At 45.4% G+C, this 19,842-nt stretch overlaps 1 protein-coding gene across 12 annotated transcripts in view; it reads right to left on the bottom strand.

The window, feature by feature from the left end:
• Positions 1-1,283: 1,283 nt before the first annotated feature.
• The window catches only part of RhoGAPp190 (Rho GTPase-activating protein 190), a 105,341-nt gene continuing 86,782 nt past the window's right edge, over positions 1,284-19,842 (bottom strand). For 6 of the 12 annotated variants that reach the window (XM_075673229.1, XM_075673231.1, XM_075673233.1 and 3 more), the window contains 6 exons: positions 16,760-16,969; positions 12,199-12,290; positions 11,636-11,731; positions 9,425-9,803; positions 8,787-8,892; positions 1,284-2,678 (listed from right to left, as the gene is read on the bottom strand). In XM_075673229.1, the coding sequence (XP_075529344.1) occupies positions 2,480-2,678; positions 8,787-8,892; positions 9,425-9,803; positions 11,636-11,731; positions 12,199-12,290; positions 16,760-16,969 (1,082 nt within the window). In that variant the 3' untranslated portion in view covers positions 1,284-2,479. The remainder of the gene's footprint in view (positions 2,679-8,786; positions 8,893-9,424; positions 9,804-11,635; positions 11,732-12,198; positions 12,291-16,759; positions 16,970-19,842) is intronic. The other 6 variants (XM_075673232.1, XM_075673230.1, XM_075673240.1 and 3 more) reach the window with 6 other exon arrangements.

Genomic DNA, 19,842 nt, shown 5'->3' with positions numbered 1-19,842 from the left:
ATAAACAGTCCTTCCTTGTTTGATTGCTAGGCCAATTGCAAGGCGATTTTTGATTGAATCAATGGAAAGTGCAAGGGCTAAGCAAGATCTCCACGACTTTGCTAAAGGTTGCGTTGAAGCTATGCAAGCCAAAACCTTTGCAACAGCAAGTATTTAGCGTATTACACTGTCAATCCTATTCGACACCTTTTGCCTGGTAGTGTAGTGGCAGCTTATCAGAAATGGCATGCCTGTCTGCAGCCCATAACTAGCAGAACCTTTGTTTACGTGCTTAAAGGACAATGGGGGAAAAAAACAAACATTGTCCTGGTTGCCCGACTGCACGAGTGCTCCACAGCCAGCAATGTGCAGTCTGGTCACTCTACATCCAAAAGCTCCTATGTCACATGAAGAAGACCTGCTATGACAAGTGCATTATAACACAAAATGCACAAAAAATGCTAGAGCAGGTAATGCAGAAAAAAAAGAAAAAGAAGGGCATTAAAGGAGTACTGACAACAGTTTCAACTAGTCTTCTCCTTTCTCTGCTTCTTTTTTTTTCTTTCTTTTAATGAAGGCTCAATTTCTCTAAACACTAGAAGAAATACCAGCTAGCATCAAAACGTCCTAAATAATACTTGTTTCTATGCGCCAGTTTCCATTTTGGTGCCCGGTAGGTGAATGAACCACGACACCATGATAAGTTAGCTGGCCCCGCTCCCGCGATCTCTGCGACTGCCACAAGCGAGTACAGCCGAAAGAAATTCGCACAGAATTCCGGTTATGTTTTTATGATGAGCAGCATCATTATACCTAATCTTATTGCTCTACGGTGTCACTAAATTTTGCTCTGCGTTATGCATGACCCAGTGTATCGCAATGGCATGCCGTCACAACACAAATCAAAGGTAATTTTACGTAAAGCCGCTAATGCCAATGATGCCAGGTTAGGCATTTTGTGACCACCTTTAGCATAAAATTAAAATACGTGCATTTTGTTGTTTTTTTTTTTTCATTTCTTATTCTAGCCAGTGTCACTGTTTCAAATGCAAGAAGCTTTAATGTCGAAAATACTGTGTGTTGGTACTCCTTTAATGTACCTTCTGGTTGTTGGCATAAGATACTGATGGAGTTTTGAGTAACTGGAGTAATTCTTCGAGACTGAGAAGCCAGTCGGCTACTGTATACTTGCTGGCCAACTTTTGCAGCAAATGCTTTCTGTACACCACAATGGCAAGGTGAATGTCTTCGTTATGGCTTCTGCACAAGGAATGTGTCAGACAATGAGATAGACCACATTTGGAAACAGTGAAGCAGCCTCCTTAGTGATGTGTCATTACCAAATTATTATGGCAAGCACTGTAAAAATGACAAGTTATGATGTGGAGCACTTTCAAGATCATTTTTGCAAGCGCTCGTCAACTTTTTGCAAGTAACATCATTGCCATGTTTTCTGCCATGTAGGTCTCCTCATTCAAAGGCTGGCTTAACATTTCAGGAAAAAAAAGTCTGTTACCAAGTTAGGCAGTCACAACAACAGTCAATTAAAAATAGCTCAGGCTCCTTGTAGCAGTACGGACATGGCGTATGAACAAGGACCAGATGTCACGAGGAAAAAAAAAAGCATAAAAACTTCAAATAATTACCCTGCGCCAACTGTTCACTTAAAGTGTCATGATTGGGTGCCTTTGATTTTCACGTGGCAACAAACCACCTCAGCCTGATAAAACATATAAAAAAGGGAGAAGCTTTCCACAACCACATGGAAGATTGTTCCAGGCAAGAGGAGAAGGACGAAGCAAAACATACAAAGAGGGACGCTTGAAGAAGATGGTGGGAGCCAACGGCAGCCGAGAGTGGGTCACTTCGTTCCAAAGCCAGAGGTGCCAAAAGCAAATGCACCAGCGCCCCACCCACTTTCCTGCCCCAAAAATGCTTGCTCTGTACAAAAGACAAAAACAAAAACAACGCTGGGAAGAAAAAACTAGGCATGGGAACAAATGTACATGGGACCTTCGAGGAATAAAATGTACAAATATCACAGGGTTGTGCCGAGGAAATTAAAAAAAGGAACACAAAAGAGTGAGTGTGAAAAAAAAAACACCTCGGCCCCCAGCCGGGCACAGCGCCTCTCCGCACAGCCGCAGCATAAATCAACAAATAAATTAAGAGTGCCGTAGCACCGCCACAAATGTACGCGCACAAACACACGCGCACACACACGCACACACAGCACTTGACGTTGGCCACATGAGATTCTAGACGGCCCCGACACAAAGCTTCCTCAGATGTGGTGGTGGCAGCAACCGAAAATGCGGGGTCGGCACGAGATGGGGCCACGGAAGGAACACCACAGGGCCGTCCGGGGAGGATGCTGATGCCGCGCACCGTTCGAAGATGGCCAGCCGGCCCAGACCCGAGGCCAGCAGTGCTGGAGTAGTGGTAGCAGTAGTAGTAGCAGCAGCAGCAGCGGCAGCAATAGAAAAAACAAAAGGAGCGGTCAGACGCTGAGAACCTCGTCCTGGTCGCAGAAGAGGAAGCGGAACTGGTCGATCATGGTCTGCACGGCGTCCTCGAGGTGCGGTCGCACGCGCTCAAACACGCCCATGTCGCTGAACTCGAGCGGCAGCAATGTGGGCCACCAGCAGATGGCCAGGTTCTTGCTATCCATGCTGTTCAGGCGGCAGTTCTCGGCCACCCTGAAAAAAAAGAGGGGAAGGTCACATTCAAAATCTACAAGAAACTCGCTGAGTATTCCAACCACTCCAAATCCAAGTCGTAAAGTTACACTCAAAATCCACTATACTCCATTTCATACATAGCTGGCAATGCTACGACGGCTACAATGACATCTCTCACAGTTTGAGCCTGCAATGAAAAAATAGTACTGCATATACGACAGAAAGGTATAGGCACATGTTGTGTATTTTGACGTACAATTAAGCAATGTGTGTGTGGCCACCAGAGTTTCCGATACCATGCCAAGCTCGCTATCTGTGCAGAGTGCCAGGACGGATCTCGGCCGTGTATTTCGGCACGTCTGATACAGAGTCACATATTTCATTTTATTTCACTTTATTACTTTAAAGGGGTCCGTGAACCAGCCCTTGGGCTCGGTGAAAAAATACAGTTTGCGGGTAGCATACACTGCTGTGAACATCTCAGCCATGTTGCGCAGTTGTTTGCAGCGCGTGGTGCTCGTAAGCAGAGCACGAAGTCACCTTTCTTTCAAACACTCTCTTTTTAACCGAAGCCTGGCTTTCACTGTTTTCTGGACGCTTTATTTCGTAATATAGCAGATTCCCACATGTGGCTGCTATTGGCCAATAGCTGACATCAATCAAGAAGGGTGTTTCGATCAGTGCGCTTTTTCCTACTGTTACTGTATATTGTTAGGAGCGGCCTGCAGGGGTACTGCTCTGCAAAGCTATTTCAGCCCGCTGCAGGTGCGTCGGTCGATCCACAGTGGGGGCGCCCTACAGAGAACCAGCAAGGACAGCGCTAACCAACCATGAACTTACTTCAGTGAACTGCGAACTGCGGCAGCTCTGGAATTTAGAGGCGCCGGCTGGGGTCGGGCGTGACCACCTGGCTACGGGGACGCAAGACAATGGACACTACGATGGCCACACTGCAGGAGTCAGCTCGGGGAATAAAAGGCACCTTTCCTGACACAAGCCCCGAGTTCTACGAAGTCCGTCTGACGTCGGCTCCGGACCGTGAACCTCCCGCAAGGAAGTGTGTGTGTGAGTGTGTGTGTGTAAACCGTCCCACAGAGAGGCGACTTGTTTATGATGACTGGATGAACGTTTGCCTCACCTAGGGATCTAGGGAACACGAAGTGCTTATAAGCGGCTGTTGTCGGCTGTTAGAGTGTGCTCGTCGTCGTGCTCTGTGATCGTACTCGTGAGCTGTGTGCTCGCTTGCTGTATGCTTCATTTTGCAGGCTCCATTTGGGAGTCACGCTAGACTGTGTAAATGTATCCCATGTTTAAAATGTAAATACTGTAAATAAACCCTGTTCACCTAGTTCCTCCCAACTTCCTCTCTACGACCTACAACCCCTTCAAATGGTGGCAGTGGCGAGATCGCCCGAGAAATCTTACAATATTTATTAATGCAGTTTAATAAGCCGGCGAAAATCTGCTTTCAAATTTCAATAATACTTAAGAACTTCCAGAAGAAGCCGACTATCACCTGCTCACGCTCGGCCATGGATGCCCACGTAGGAATTAAACTTTGGCCACCTTGCTTACTGGCGTCATAGCCGTCGGGTCTCAATAATTTCAACTAGTTTTGAACGTTCAACTAGCCTATAACCACGTGAAACTTAAGGTCAGGCTACCTTAATACCGCCAGCCAATCACGTGCAAATGGTGAACATGTGGTGCTTTCATTATGAAAACTCATCTAAAAAAATGTTCCTTTTCTGTGAAGGTAAATTTTACAGCCTCATTTCTTCTGATTGCAAATGTGCAGGCATGCTACAGGAGACTCGGTTAATTTGACTCCGGTTAACTCAATTTTTCAGTTAATTTGATCGCAACTGAAGGTCCTGGCCAGCACCCATGCATATCTGTGGGCTCAAACTTTCGTTATTTCGATATTTCAATATGAAGATTGGCCTTCGCCGGGTAATTCAAACTTCACCAGTTAGCATGCATGTGCTTGACCCCTATGGCGACTTTAATAGCAACCTCTTTACACGCAGCGACTGCCTCAGCGGGGCTTAGGGGATAGCCATTGAACACACATAATCTCTTGCAGAAAACGCCGATTTTCGGTTGGCCTTGGGAATATTTTAAAACAATAACCATAGATCGCAATGTCTGATTATGAAATCTGCCCGATTCTAACACGCAACTTCCCCCCACTCCACCCCCCCACCCCACCACCAAAAAAAATAGAGTCGAAAACAGAGTTCGCAATGTTCGTATGCATTGCCGCATAACATTGCTGTATTGCGGCAAAGCTGACTTTAAATACATCATGCGGCGAAGCTGACTTTAGAAAACCGGCCACTCCACTGTTGCAACGCATATTTTTCTTGCTAAAAAATTGGGTGCGACTTAGATTTCTACTTTGTTCAGGAGCTTTTCATATTATCTCTGCATTATTTTTCTACTCTGGACACACAGAAAGCGGGCACACATTTGATTAAGGGAGATTTAGACAAATAGTGCCAAATGAATCAGCAGTGTGCTCTGGCATTTTTTTTTCTGCCTCATTTAATTCGACTCGCCGGATAATTAAATCAATTTTGTAATTTCCATCAGGGTCAAATCAATGGAAGCCAAATATATATTTGTCTTTTATAAATTGGGCACATGTTGCATTCAGGTGCACCTTTATTCTTTAAGCCTGCGAAAATTGGGCGCACATAGGACTTGGGGTGAATCAAGCAAATATGGTATACCATAGGCTAAGTCTTTTTATGTAGGAACAATGTGCCCAGAAGTAACTTTTCTTTCGCAAACAAAATCTTCCAAGAGCAGGTCGAATCAGAAGCTGGGTTCGGACAACCCGACCCCGGGCAATCTTTACAATGAACCCATGACTTACAGGCCAAGATTGCCGCCTGCTCTTCATAAGGCAGGATTGCCACCTGGCCAGTTATTTGCCAGCACGGCCAACTCTATCCCTCACGGTGCCGGCTGCCAGCTCAAACACAATATAAGCATGCCATTTGCCAGTTTTATGGTTCTCCCTAAGTTGGCACATAACTTGCACTTGAAGCGCTCTGTCAGGTGTCATACATGAAAATGAGTGAATTGTCACAAGTGGATCCATTCCCAATTCCTTAAACTCAATTAACTGTGGGGAAACTGTCGTTTTACCCGAAATTGCAAGGCTGAGTGGTCACTGCTTTCATTTTTATTTTTCTTCAAAGCTTTCTCCCATGAGTCCAAGTGCAACTTCTGCTTCCCTACGAAAGGTCATTCCCAATGGTCCCCGCACTGTTGCCGTTTATCACGTCACCTCAAACGACCAGTATGAGTTACACGACAGAAATGGACGCATGTTGTTCATTCTCCTGCTCCCGCCTGGGCTAAGAAAATGACTCTCGAACGGCTGGTGGCTTTACTGAGTAGTATTCCTCAATATATTAAATGTCTACCAAATTTTATATAAAGCCTTTCAATAAATTTCTATCATACAACTTTTGTACTCAATGTATGACATTATCTTGTTTTCATTTTGTTTGTATTTATCAGTGGTGGAACAGCCATCTCACGTCTTGGCTCGAGTCCTGGCGCATGCAAAAAGCTGATTTGGCGCAGCAGCGAGCACGTATGGTACAGGGTTCAATGCACGTGCGCTTACATACAACCACACAAATTCTAACCGATTTACCGTGTTTACTTGAATTTACCGCACGCTTCTTTTCTGACAAAACAGGTGCAAAAATTGTGTACGTGTTATAATTGAGTACGACCCTAAATCTGCGTTACCATATCGCCATCGGCATTTCAAAATGGCCGCCTTGTATGTGCTTCAAGCCTAGCTGCTGTAGCTTCCTCCATGTGCTGTAGTATGTGTGCTTATGCAATGCCTCCTTTGACTTAGGTTAGCGCACTGCCCGTCTTCCCGGTCTTTCCATTTTCTCAGCATGGAAGCATCAGCATGCAAGTGCCGACTGTGAAGACATGCCGAGTTCATCACAATACTGCAATTAAAAAAAAAGGCAATCATGTGTGCGGAGAGGGACGGAAATGGAGCCGCATCACGGGTGTCCGGAGTTCCCGAAATTTGCGTGAGAGACTGGCGCAAACAGGAGAGGCGTTCTGCTCCGGTGGCTGCTACATATGGGGTGGTCGCGCGGCCTCTATCTTGTGATCTGCAATGGAGACAGAGTCTATGCATCTAGGCGCACCGTGCTGTGTTCTTCTCGCTTAGTTCGCATGTAAGCAAGAGGTCCCACAAAGGTTAATTCACTTGCTCCTGCTACTGCACTTCCTCACTCCAGCGTTTAAAGAGTTTCCGAGGTCATTGAGTGATACATGCTCATGTTTGCCTGTGCGCATGTGACACCACTCTTGTTAATTTAGTTAGTAAGCAAATGTTCAAAGGTTTATATGGCCGATAAAATTACTATCCTTACTTTTCGTACAGCTGTCTACTAATTTGCTATCGTAATCGATACTTTGCCTTTTGCGCGAAACTGGGACTTCTTTTATTTACTGCAACTTTACTGCATTGGGAGTAAATCTTTGTTTTTTCCAAATTAGAGAAAGTTGTATTTCTGTATGAAAGAATGAGGTGCACAATACTGTAAAGGACTTTCTTTAGGTCACGGCAAACAGGTGCATGTTACAATTGAGGGCGTTTTCTTTTTTTTTAATCACGAAAACGGGAATCTAGGAAATGCAGTAGTTGATATGTTGCGGAGATGAGTTTGCGCAAGTCTTACCCTGCAAGCGCAGTCGAGAAAGGACACAGTGCTCCTAGGACCACACCGCGACGCACGAAGGGTGCTATCGTCGGGTTCGTCAAGGCGCAGAGAAGGCACCACAGACAGATCGTCCGTGTGTTTGTTAAGCCAAGATACAACACAGTGGGCAAAGGCCCACTGTAAGATCGATCGAGTACAAGCGCCTGCACTGAACATGATATCATGCAATATACTCATGTCATGCCATGCACATTACGGAGTTTTCGAATAGGGGCCACAAAGGTTTTGCGGCCACAAAAAAAAAAAAAAAAAGAGAGAGAGAGAGAGAGAGCATCAGTGCCACTGCGCCTGAGCGGGACACAAATACAGTTTTGCGTTTGCGTCGACGATGCCATTTCACAGAAATAGTGCAGCAACCCAAGCTTGATGCAAAAGTTTTGCGTCAACAAACGTAGCGGCACCCGTCAAAGTGCCGCCTCATGTGGTGCACCACATTCGGTTTCATTCGCTAATACCCTTCTTAACGATGCACCATGTGCGATTCTGATCGCGGCGGCTGTTTTGCAAAGCCCTGCTATCACCCATAGAGATAGAAAAAGCTTACCTTTAATCCTAAAATGTGGCATATCCTGCTTTTGCAAACCCCACAGTACCACATGAGCGGTTTCGATAAACACCGAAATAAAGCACCAGCAAGATGGTACAGCGACACTACACTGTACGTCCGTCATAGAAAAAAGCACGAGTGACGAACCGGAAGATTCCGATGAGCCCATAAAATTTCTGGCTATATAGTGAGAAACTGTGAACGAGCCTCTGCTTCCTTCTATGATGATGATAGCGTGCTGTTGATTTTGATTTCAGTTTTGCTAGCTGCAAAGCATCGACGGAAGGAGGATTTTGCTCTTATACATCCTTTGGTGCAGGTTCGGCGCAACTTTCCTCTAAAATGCCATTTTGGTGCAGGATGGCGCAAAGGTCCGCTCTTGGCACAGTTTGGTGCAATTGGCACAGCTGCTCCCCCACTGATTTTTATAAAATGAAACAGCCCCCCGTGCCCAGGTGTCGTTTTCGTTTCCTTGGCAAATGCGGCAACGACAGCATAGAGGCGAGCTAAAAAAAAATACACAAACAATACATTACATCTGTTTGATCGCTGCTTGCTATGAAGCACTGTTTGAACACATCCACATTTAATGGACATCGCAAATGAATCAGGCTGGACAGACCCGACTCGATGCTCGCTCTGCTATACCGGCCAGCCTTTATGAGCAAGACAGGCAAACCACAGCCCAATGAACTTTTGTCACGTTCGTGCAAGCCCCCCAATTGTCCCTTTTTCCGGGCAATAACAGGTTAGGTCAGGTTAGGTTAGGTTAAGTTAGGTTAGGGATGGACGACATGTCTCACTCACCGGACAAAATGCTGGAAGATAAACTTGAGGATTTCAAAGTTTGCTGGCGGCAGGCTCTTGATGAGCTCCCTCAGGGCCAGCAGCCGGCAGCTGCGGTCAGACAGGCCTGGAGAGAGAGCGAGAGGAGAGCGATTTCTGTTATGCTACACGACCACACCACGATTGCAACATTCACAAAGCATGGTGCAGTTGTAGCAATGCCTTGCCTATTGCACCTTTCTGTTGTTTTGCTTTATTCCTTGCTCCAGCGTTTCTGTGGCAACTTTTCGTGGTGTGTCTGTGACGAAATCTGGGCCATTAAATCGACCTCCTGATTTGATAAGTAAGGATGGTGAGATCAGCGTTTACAACTACTTTGATGCGCACCCAGATGGCTAACTATTATGCTCTTTCGCACATCTTTAGAAGTAGTGACAAGTGGAGGCCCCCCTTGGAATAAAACAGGGATGAGGTGGTGAACTTGGCTATAGTCCTCCAAGGAATGTTGCTCTGACAATTTACAATTTACCAGCGACTACTTATGTCCCTAAGACACACGCACAAAAAAAAAAAAAAGAAAAGGTGACTACCCAACTCTCTTAATTTACCGACCTTCTCGCAAAGCCACCACTAGTGGGCACGGAGAGCACCCCACTGACCTGCGATCTCGGTGAGGCGTGCCATGTGGGCGTGCGACAGGAGCGGGGGCAACCGCTTGGAGAAGAAGTCCTTGAGGGCGGTGGCCACCGCATTGACGGGCAGCTCGGAGGAGCCCAGCTCGGCCGCCAGGTCGGCGCCCTCGTCGAGGCGCTGCAGCAGCAGCTCCACGTGTGCCCTGTTGCCGGGCACCCGGTACAGCCCTTCCGAGTCGAGGCCCTCCTGCTCGATGAAGCGCACGCACTGCTCCACAAAGAGCGGAGTGCGCACGGCCTCCGACTGGGCAAACTCCTCGAGTGCGGCCGCGGGGGCCGCCCCGGCGGGGCTGCTGCTGCTGCCCTGCTTCTTCTTCTTCTTCTCCGTTAGCCGCTTCTGCCGCTCCTGCACCGTGCGAGACCCTTCAACGCTGTACGAAGAACACTTGAGCCGCGAGACTGCGCCCCGAAATCCGGCTGTCTTGCACGAGCAATAGTCAGAGGTGGCCGATCTATGCGGCCCCTATGAACAAGTAACAGACAGGCACCTCATGGAAATGGCACCTTCATTCTGACAAGTCTGAGAGTTCACTTCTCTACAATGAACGAAATGTCAGTAGATAATATGCCAAGTCCCATATGCAGGCTTTCCCCTGACCCAAAATAACCTCAACCAAGATGGTTGACCTACCACTAGAAGCACTGTTTTGCCTCCTACAAACAAGTAACAGCCAGTATTCTAGAACTGTATCATGATGATATTCTGGACACATTACAACCCACCATTCAATATTTTGGACCGCACACTAATTTGTCCGTCAAGACAAGCAGAAAGTGTGATAGTTTTGTTTTGATACCTCGAAACCAAAAGTGTTGGAAGCACGCTGTCAACTATGCCCAAGCCACAGGACAAGTCAAGCCACTAGGCTGTCAAGGTTCGATTTTAAAGGAAAAGCTTTACTAAGTTTCGCCGTCGCCAGCAATTTGACCTTCATTTGACTGCAGCTGTACCATAGCCTTGGCAACACACCACGCCAAGCTCCGTTGCCACCGCCAGCTTGGCGCACATGCTCTGCGCAGCTGGGTCGCCGCCTGATCATGTGACTCGCCGCGTGCCTGGCTAAGAGGAGCACCGCACTTGCCTAGTCAATGCGAGCTTGGTCATGAATGAGAGAGAAGTCAGGCCATCTTCTCTGAGCATTGCGCGGGAGCAGGAGGCTTTGAGCCATCATCGCTAAGCGGCGTCTGACCACCTCTCAGATATTGCGTGGCAAGCTGCTTCTCTGGAGAGGGTCCGGAATGCAACAGGTGTCGAACTGTTGAGATCAATGTAGTGACTGCGCTCACGCCCTCTCCGTTTGTGCTCTGACACTGCGCATGTCTGCGGCGTCTCTTTGCATGTCTAGCACTTCTGATTTTCCTGTTGCACGATAGGCATCACACCGTCGAACAATGAGTGCCTACCCAAGCCTAATCACAGTCATGTCTAGCAGCCGACCTAGGCACAGCCGTCATACCTGGCTTAATGAAGCATAATAATTACAGCTAAATCAAAGGTTAACCGAGTGAAACCAAGACTTAACCAGGCTAAACCAAGCTTTCACTTTGCATACAGGGTTAGCTGAGCTAAGCCGCAGCCAATTTTTTGTGTTTGTTTTGTGTGTCATTCATGTTCACCCTACGTTCCTTCAGTTTCAAATGGAAACAGGGTTCATGCCAGCTTTTTGATCGCTGTTACAAATCTGTGTTACTCAGAATCGTCAAGCAGCTTCCAAAAGTGCCAACTCCACTGTCAATGTCTGTGCTTCAGGGTGACAATAAAATGAGGAAAAGTGCCGGACAACAACTATTGCAAAGAAAGCCTTGACCATTCTGCTATTGCAGTTCAATCAACCTCTTTTTAGGTCAACAGCAAACGGAGATTTGACGCATGCATTACCCGCGCTTATGTCTATCTCTAGCCACTGCGTGATCATGGTTGATCTATAAACAGAACAGGTCGCATGCAAGCATATGTGGGTGCCAAAACATGTTGACAAGCTTTTATTTTTGGCCTCTTGCGGAATAAAGGCGCTTATTTTCTGGCGAATCCATTATTTTCAACTCCCGATTAGTATTAAGACCTTTTGGCAGTCATTGCTTAGTCCAAATTATTAGTTGACAACAGTACATATGGCATTTGCCATGTAATGCGGTAGAAGCCATGACCTGTCCTTAGCATAAAAATGAGTCACTTGCCTCTTCCTTGAGGCGGCGCTTCTCCGTCTTCTCATCCTCGCGAGCCTTCTTCCGCTCGTCCTTCTTCCGTGTTGTACTCTTGTCCTTCAGTAACTGCTGCAACATAAACATGCACAGTGCCTGCACTTTAGCTTCTCAAGCCTCACTCACCACAGCTACATTCAAGGATTCACTGTTTGTCTAACTACAATGAGTTTCAAGAGCGATTCTTAAGTGTTGCCAAGGTGTGCAAACAAGACGTAGGAAGACGAAGAGATCATTTACAGCCTTTTTAAATCGCATTTGCTTATACGCATCAAGGCAATCAGCTTCTGCACACATGCCCGACATTGCGAATGGTTGCAGTTATGATGCAGTATTTTGTTCTAAACAGTGCATTCGGAAACTCACAATGCACGCCGATGCCAGAAATATTAAGCTTATGCAAATCTATCCATAGTTCCTATGCTGGCCGGCTTGCAGCTACCCCAGACACTCGCACCAGTTCTCCTTGTAGTGATTTTTGTGAGGAACTATGCCACTATCGAGGAGGAGAAGGAATGTGGCAGCCTTGTTCCACTCACCCTGGCACCTGCCGCCAGCTCTCCAAGCGTGGCACTGTCATAGGCGACGCTGTCGTCAGTAGGCAGCATGCCGGGCAGCTTGGCCTTGGCTGCTGCAACACAGGCACGCATGCAGGCGCTCAGCTACGCACGCAACCTTCCTGCTCCAGTGCAATGCCACCCCCTCGCGGAGCAAGCAGTACAGCTGCGCCATTAAAAGGGCCACCTCAAGGCACGCACGTGCCAACAGGGTAAGGCACCGACAGAGAGCAAAAGAGTGGCAACTTCCAACGAAATTTATTTTCGAGAACTTAATGCATACACTCGTGGAACGAGGCTGAAATTATAAAATAAGCTTGCTCCTATGTGTGTTAGTGCATAATCCGTTTCACTGTCGAAACATGACAGTTGATGTACGACATCAGTCGCTATCCCTGGCCTCATTTTCTGTCTACCAATGCATATATTCGTTTAATTAAAGAAAATTAGTTGGAAATCAGCACTCCTTTAAAAGTCAATTACGTGCACACGCTATTCAAGCTACAGAGACAGGCAGGCCTTGTTTCGCTGTCATGTAGTGGCGTGTGGCAATTACACAGACATGACATCAGGAAAAAAAAAAAAAAAAGTTGTGGCAAATTTCTGTTGTTGCCTGAATAAATACAATTGTACGGTCGCAAAAAAAAAAGAAAAAAATAGTAAACACGCTGCAAGGTTGTAATTTTAACCAGAGTGTATTAATCTAGTTTTTATGTGCCGTCATCGTCAGTAAAAATGTGTTCCATGTTGCCAGCGTGAAATGCTGTGGCACTATCTGGCAGGTAGAAATCAAAACACTTTCACAGCTCTCAGTAGCGTCTCAGATCTAACAGAGTCAAAACAAACAGGTGATCTTAATATTAACAACAAAACATCACTGATGCATTGTCCTCAGCATGAGAAGAGATGAAGCAAAGGATGATTTTACCATTTCCTTCTTGCTGTCATGGCAGAGAGCAAGTATCAAGAGTGAATTCAGAGCGAAGTAAGTAAACTCGTTGCTGTCATGTTGCATAATCATGCAGTAACCAGTTCAAACTACTGGACAAGCAGGACATTCTGGCTGGCCAAACACTGCCGATGCGATAAGCAATGGCAATATACCACCCTCCGCGATGGCACAACTTGTCACTCGTCGCCGTCACTTAAATATTGCGTGCATGTAGTTGAGCCTTTATGTCTGTCTGTCCCTTACTTCCTCAGTGCGTGTGTGCTGTGAACACCATCAAAGTGAATCATTACCCATTCACCTAAACTTCAGCACTTGCAATTCAAAGTACTCAAGTTTGAATCCAAGTTGTTATCAGTTTGATGATGTTACTTCATGGCCGAGCAATGAGGGAAAATGGACAGTGAATGACGTCTGCCCAGGAGCTGTCATTGCTGAGAATGTCACTTTCATGTCACGTGAATGGCCCCTGCTCAAAGCCTCCTATTGAAGTTTTCGCTACCATGTCTCCTTGACAGTCAGCTTTAAATTCAAAACAACGAATAGTGCTTATTGGCAGGAGAGGCAGGTGGCATTTAACATCCCCCTCCTTCTTGCTAAACCACAGAATAACATTATGCCTGCAAGGCAAAGAGCAAATACGCAACGAACACACCCACTTTTTCGTTCAAAGCAAGAACATGGGCAATTCTGGAATTAATTTTTGCTTAATGTTCAGCTCATTGCGTCACTGTATAAGGAAGCACGCTCCGTCATATCCACTCATGCTGCTGTAGGGAAGTAAACGCTGTGAAAATGGCAAAGCCGAAATGATGGCCCCAGAACTTGGGTTAAGCAAAAGCAAGTGACCTGCCCACTTGGTCTCGTGCATTAGGTGCCTCAACAGGATGAAGTATTTACTGCATCCCGAGCCACCCATGGGTCGTGTCACACATACCAGGAAAACTTGTTCTTGGGCAAGTTGGTGTGTAGGTTTGATGTAAATAATACTGCTTGGCAAAATGCACTCAACACGACTACACAGGAACAACACAGGCAGACAAGTGCCACCTATCAGTTGCTAAGGGGCGACGGGAGGTGAACTTTTGAACCAATACGCAGATTTTAACAAAATTTTGGCAGGATGTTGTCCTGTTGCCACTAGAACATGCAGCACATTTCATTACCCCAGCACAAATGGGAAGAAAGAAAAGGCTATGCATGTCCCACTGAGCAGATCAGTGTGTCACCTTAAGAAAACTAGTATCATTTTAAAAATTATAAAGATAGGTAACATTTTTCTCAACAAATATCTTTTGTATGGCCTGTTTACAGGATAGCCTCAGCAGGCTACAAATTTATTATTTTTTCTATTGAACCACATTGCTTGAAACTAGGTTTTTTTTTTTTTTGCTGTGATCCATAAATGTTTCTTTTTGTTTTTTTTCATGAGAAGCAGTTCAGATATTCAAGATGGTTCTTCACAAATTTTCAGCCCAAAGACATTTTTGCAAACAGTTTTCGTCAGTGAAATTTCGAAATGATGGTTTTCCAAAAGTGCAAACTAAGAAAAATAGATTAAAGGATCTCAAAACATCATATTTTATTCTCCAGGCAACAGTGCTCAATAGAATGTCTCTGCTGCATAGGCTAGGTCCTCTCCTTCAACTTGACACGGCATTTTCGCGTACCAAAGCTTTTCTGCATTGAAAACTTCATGACAAGCATAGTCCACCACAGTGCCGACCGCCTGTCAATCACAATGAACTAGGGCAAAAATCCAGAGCAAAATGAAGATGATCAGTGTCGACAATGACGAAAACAAGGCTGTGCGGGCTAGAAAAATGGAACATCATGAGTTGCATTCCCACCAATCTAAACTTTCAGTTTCGGTTTTGCAGACAATCTAGACTCGCCATGCACATTTTTCTTTTCTTTTCTTCTCCTTCTTCAATACTCTCAACAGAGACTCTCATTTGTAGAAAATGTTGTTGTATTAAAAACAACATAGAAGAACGATGCAATCGATGCATGTACATAGCCTTCCTTTCTTTAGTGTTCCCCATGCGACTTCCTTCTTTTTCTTCCATATAAGATATTTCCTCAGCTGATTACAAAAAAAAAGCTATTGCTGGCATAGCACATAGTCCCCCAGTTTTGAGGGTGTTTTCTTAACTCAAACACTCTTCCAAAAGAAAGGACACTCGTCCTCATTGCTCGATAATCCTCTCGGGGTCCGAAAAGCGTAAAGAAATATTGCAATAGACTGTAGGTTTTCTTATGTAGATATAGTCGCCGATGGCAAACTGTCTCGCTCAAGCTTCGCGACGTCCATGTGTGCAAAGCTTTGAAGAAGCTTGTTTTTGTCTGACACACTGACAAAGCATATTCATTGCCTGTGCTGAATTTTGATCAAGACATTTTCATGAAAAAGGCTTCTCTCCAACTCTATAGCCGCATATTGAAAATGGCATTCTAGGCACTTTCAAGAAGAAGCGCGTGGCCACCGCCGAGGGAAAAAAAAAAAGGAGAGACTAATTCCCCCCCCCCCTTTTTTTCTATTGTGCATGCAATCACCAAACTTTCCGAGGAGTTTCTTTTTATGTTTACAAATAAAAAAATTAGAAAATGCATTTTTCTGGACAAAATCACAATTTTAGCCCTGCATCCCCTTCTTAAACGACAGTTCAGGAACACTGCAAAGAAAACCTCTGTACGTGTGCTGCACATATCTTTGTAATGTGGCTGTTATTTCATTATTACAGCTGTTCTTCAATATGCCATTTCTTGTTATATTTCTTCAGACAGTTCTTGAGAAATGTCCTTTCTTGAAGGACAGCTTCCAATGCGACAATTGTTCAGAAATGTCCTTTTTTGGATGGCTTTATAATAAGATCTCTGTCACATTGTTACTACGGTGTGTATTTCAAATGCACTGAAGACTTCTTTGCTATGTGCCTGTAACCATCAAGTGGTAGCTGGCACTTGTATGCTTGTATTCTTTGTCTTCTTGCACTTTACATTGTGCCAAGCAAAACACTGTTACATATCGATACTTCGAGGCAGTGAGTATACAGGTTGATCCTGTATTGCATAAGGTGCCCACCTTTGTAAAATTTGATGCATCTCTCCATTTTTGCAACAATTCATTGCAGGCAAAAAGAGTTTGACAAGTTCAGCTATGGCTGGCGCAAATATTCCCGCACGTTTTGTGCAAGAATGTCATAAAATACTTGTATGCAGCCCTCAGCAGGTCTGGTTGTATGGGAATTGAGGTATTAAGTATGAGCTACCACAGTGAACAGGTGAACCCTTCGACAGTTGAGTATTCTTCTAGGAAAATGTTCACTGCAAAGGTGTAGCTTGTATTTGTGGATTCAGAATGTACAAAAGTATGTGATTTAAGATACTGCTGCTGTTGGCAACATGCATGCATATAGACAACTTTTTGGGACAGCTTTGCATCACTGCACATATTCAGCAGCGATCGGCAAAGGGTGGAGAGTCGCTTTTCAGCCCATGGCAATGGCTCAGTATTGGTACCAGCTTTGCAGACAAAATACGGTGCCCGAAAAAAAAAAAAATATCATTATGCGAGGCAGCAATGGCCGGCACCTGCGGCTGATGACACCAGCGGTGCATCCGGGTACGGAGGCAGCGCTGGGATGCGCGGGGGCGCCACGGGGATGCTGCCGCCCCGATGGCGACGGTGGCGCCCCCTGCGGTGGGGCGCTGGCGGTCGGCGGGGGGCACACCCGGGAGGGCGGCCGGGGTGTCGTTCGAGGGAGCTCCATTCACTGTCCGAGTCAGATTCTGCTGCCACTGCTGCCACCATCACCACCAACACCAAGCACCAAGACAGAGGAGGAAGAAGGGAGCAGAGAGGAAGAGAGAGTGGCGGGAGAGTGAGAAAGAGAAAGAAAGACACAGTGAGGTGAGGACAGAGCACAGAACGAGCCTGGGAAGCCCCGCTAGTTACCGGTGCATCAAGATGCTCTCACTGAAGTGGTAAGAACATAAGAGAGTTTGCTGTTGTGCTAATTGGCAAATGGTATTGCAGAATGATAACAGTGTGTAAACTAGTGGAACAAGAAAGAAAGAATGACTGCCACCAACTACTGAGCTCTTAAGAAGATAATCTGGTGTGTTTTGGATATCTGCAATAGTGTGCTGTCAGAGCTTGCTGCCAAACAGGAACCTCCTAGACTGGTAAACAAGCTCGGCTTGTGGCCATTTCACCACTATATATGAATATAGAGGACTTGCATAAATCTGCCAACCTCATGCTGCAGTCAGGCAGCAGTGGTTTTTGGCTGCTATTCTGAGGGAGCCATACAACCAGGCTCTATAGTAGCCAATGTAATGCACAGAGCTCACCTGTGAACTTGGCCGCTGCATGGCTGTGCTGACTGTTGACGTGTATTTCGCACTAACTGTAATAGTTAAGTGCAGCAGCTTTGGTTCACCAGTTGCTCAGTGTGCTTAAAGAAATGTGTATAGTGCACATGTGGCTAGTTATGTGTTTTTCACACTCATTAGCTACAGAACTATCATAAGAGTTGCATCCCTCGCCTATAGCTGTGTAGGCAACAGCAGTCACAGATTGCGTGACCTAGCGCCATGTAATCGGGTGACACGGGACGGGACAAGAAGAAGCACACAGACACAGCGCTGACAAACAATTGTATGAATACAGTTGTAAGTAAGCATGGTGTCTGGGTGCTCCTTGTTTCATGCCGTGTGGTAGTGCTGCCTTTATCTGACCATGAACCAAGAACCAACTAGCCCCCAACAGTCAATTCTTGCTAACTCTAGCACTTTCGAGGCTACAATCTGGCTATGCTAGCCTACCATGCGGGATTGCTACACCTGTACCTAGGATATCTCAGCATGATGCACTTCTTGACCCGCTTCCCTCTTTTTCGTACACTTTGCACTAATGGAATTCGGAATGACATAAGATGACAAATAAGTTGTAGCTTCTATAGTCAAGGCACCTACCAATATCATTCTTGTGATGTAGTAGTCAACGACACGTTCACGGTGAGAGCATGAGAACATTATTGCATTGTCGTGTTTGGTGGTGTGTACAACTGTAAACACTGTGCCTGAAAGTTACATGGTTGTGCCCCGCCTTCCAGCATTCCAGTACAATATGCAGCTAACTACAACTATGATGATATATATCGAGACATTGTTCTTGCTTGCACCTACACAGAAAAGAACAAGCCATTAAATATGGTCACTAGCCAATGCAATCCTTGTGCACCATACTACACTGCACAAACCTTGTATTCAAGCTAGCTTGGATTTCATCGACTTCTAGTGGAGTGGCTTGGTGCATGTGTTCAGTGGAGCTTTCTTGACGTAAAGCAGCTGCCATAAGGCAGCAGGGGAGCACACACCCCACAAAAAATAAAAGTAGTAAAGGAAATAAGGGCAGACAAGTTGTGCTCGCATGAAGGCCAACAGCAAAACACCATGTACAACACACACATACAACACCCATCACATTTAGGAGCACCATTATACAAGGTGCTTTTTTTTAACATTAACAGAATTATTTTTAAAAAATCACCTGTGGAATATAGCACAAGTCTACTCATTGAGCAGGATTACTCGATAGAGTGGATATACTTACACGGGAAATCGAAATATATAATTTTACTAAACTTTTTAACCCTTTGAGGGTCGATTTTTTTCACCATATATATGCGATTGCCCAGGGTCTTTTTTATTGCAGATTCCAATTCTTCTGAGGAACCTATTAAAAAAAAATGTACTGTAATTTTTTAGGGTGACCGTAAAATGAGAAAAATATATTTTGCACTGGTATATATGTACTGTTGATTCATGAATAACAACAATGAAAAAGGAAATAAACTTATAAGAATTAAAAATTTGATGCATTGTTATGCACATAAGGCTTAGAAAATGCGTATCCAAGAATATTTCACAAGTGTCAAATGTTCCTGCTTTTACACTAATATTTATGTCCATACCGTAATCGAACTGTGTAGGTGAGCGCACTCAAGAAAACTGTGGTTGTGTGCCCACCAAAAAAGTAAAACTTGTGACAAACTTCCGCTAATCTTCATCTTATCGCCAACCAGAGGCAATTAGTTTTCACGAGTCTCAAAAAAAAAAAAAGGAACGCAAAATGAAACGCATGCACAGCGGCATCTTTCCTATGCGCACCCCTGTGAGCACTAAACGAGCGAGAAACAGGCGGTCGCCCTTTGAGCGATTAGTAACGAGATAGCCATCAGTTTTGCGAGTGCAAGAAGCCGAAACCGCCCACGGAACAAAACCCAAACCGCCGCCCGCGTGCCAATGCGCGAGTGGTAGTATATAGACGCGCCGAAGCAAACTAGCTCTAAAACAAACTGTGCAACTAAAACCAAGAGAGGGAGGTACGAGAAAGAAATTCCCTGTATTTCCACATAGTGACAGCACATGTCAGAAAAGAAAAAAGTTAAGAAATTGGCACGTGTTTGAAACATACAGACGGCACCGTAAATATACGGCATCAACCATTTTAAGCTTTTGGCGGCGCCGTATATTTACGTCATTGACCCTCAGAGGGTTAACTAATTACCCAAATGCACATATTGCAATATGCAAATTGGAGCCAACGATTTCACAAGGCACATCCACTTTGAACAAATTTTGAAACTAGCACCAGTTTCACGATAAGC

The sequence above is a fragment of the Dermacentor variabilis genome, chromosome 10, assembly GCF_050947875.1.
Source record: "Dermacentor variabilis isolate Ectoservices chromosome 10, ASM5094787v1, whole genome shotgun sequence".
Lineage (NCBI taxonomy): Eukaryota > Metazoa > Arthropoda > Arachnida > Ixodida > Ixodidae > Dermacentor > Dermacentor variabilis.
This window is presented reverse-complemented; position numbering and strand designations above follow the sequence as displayed.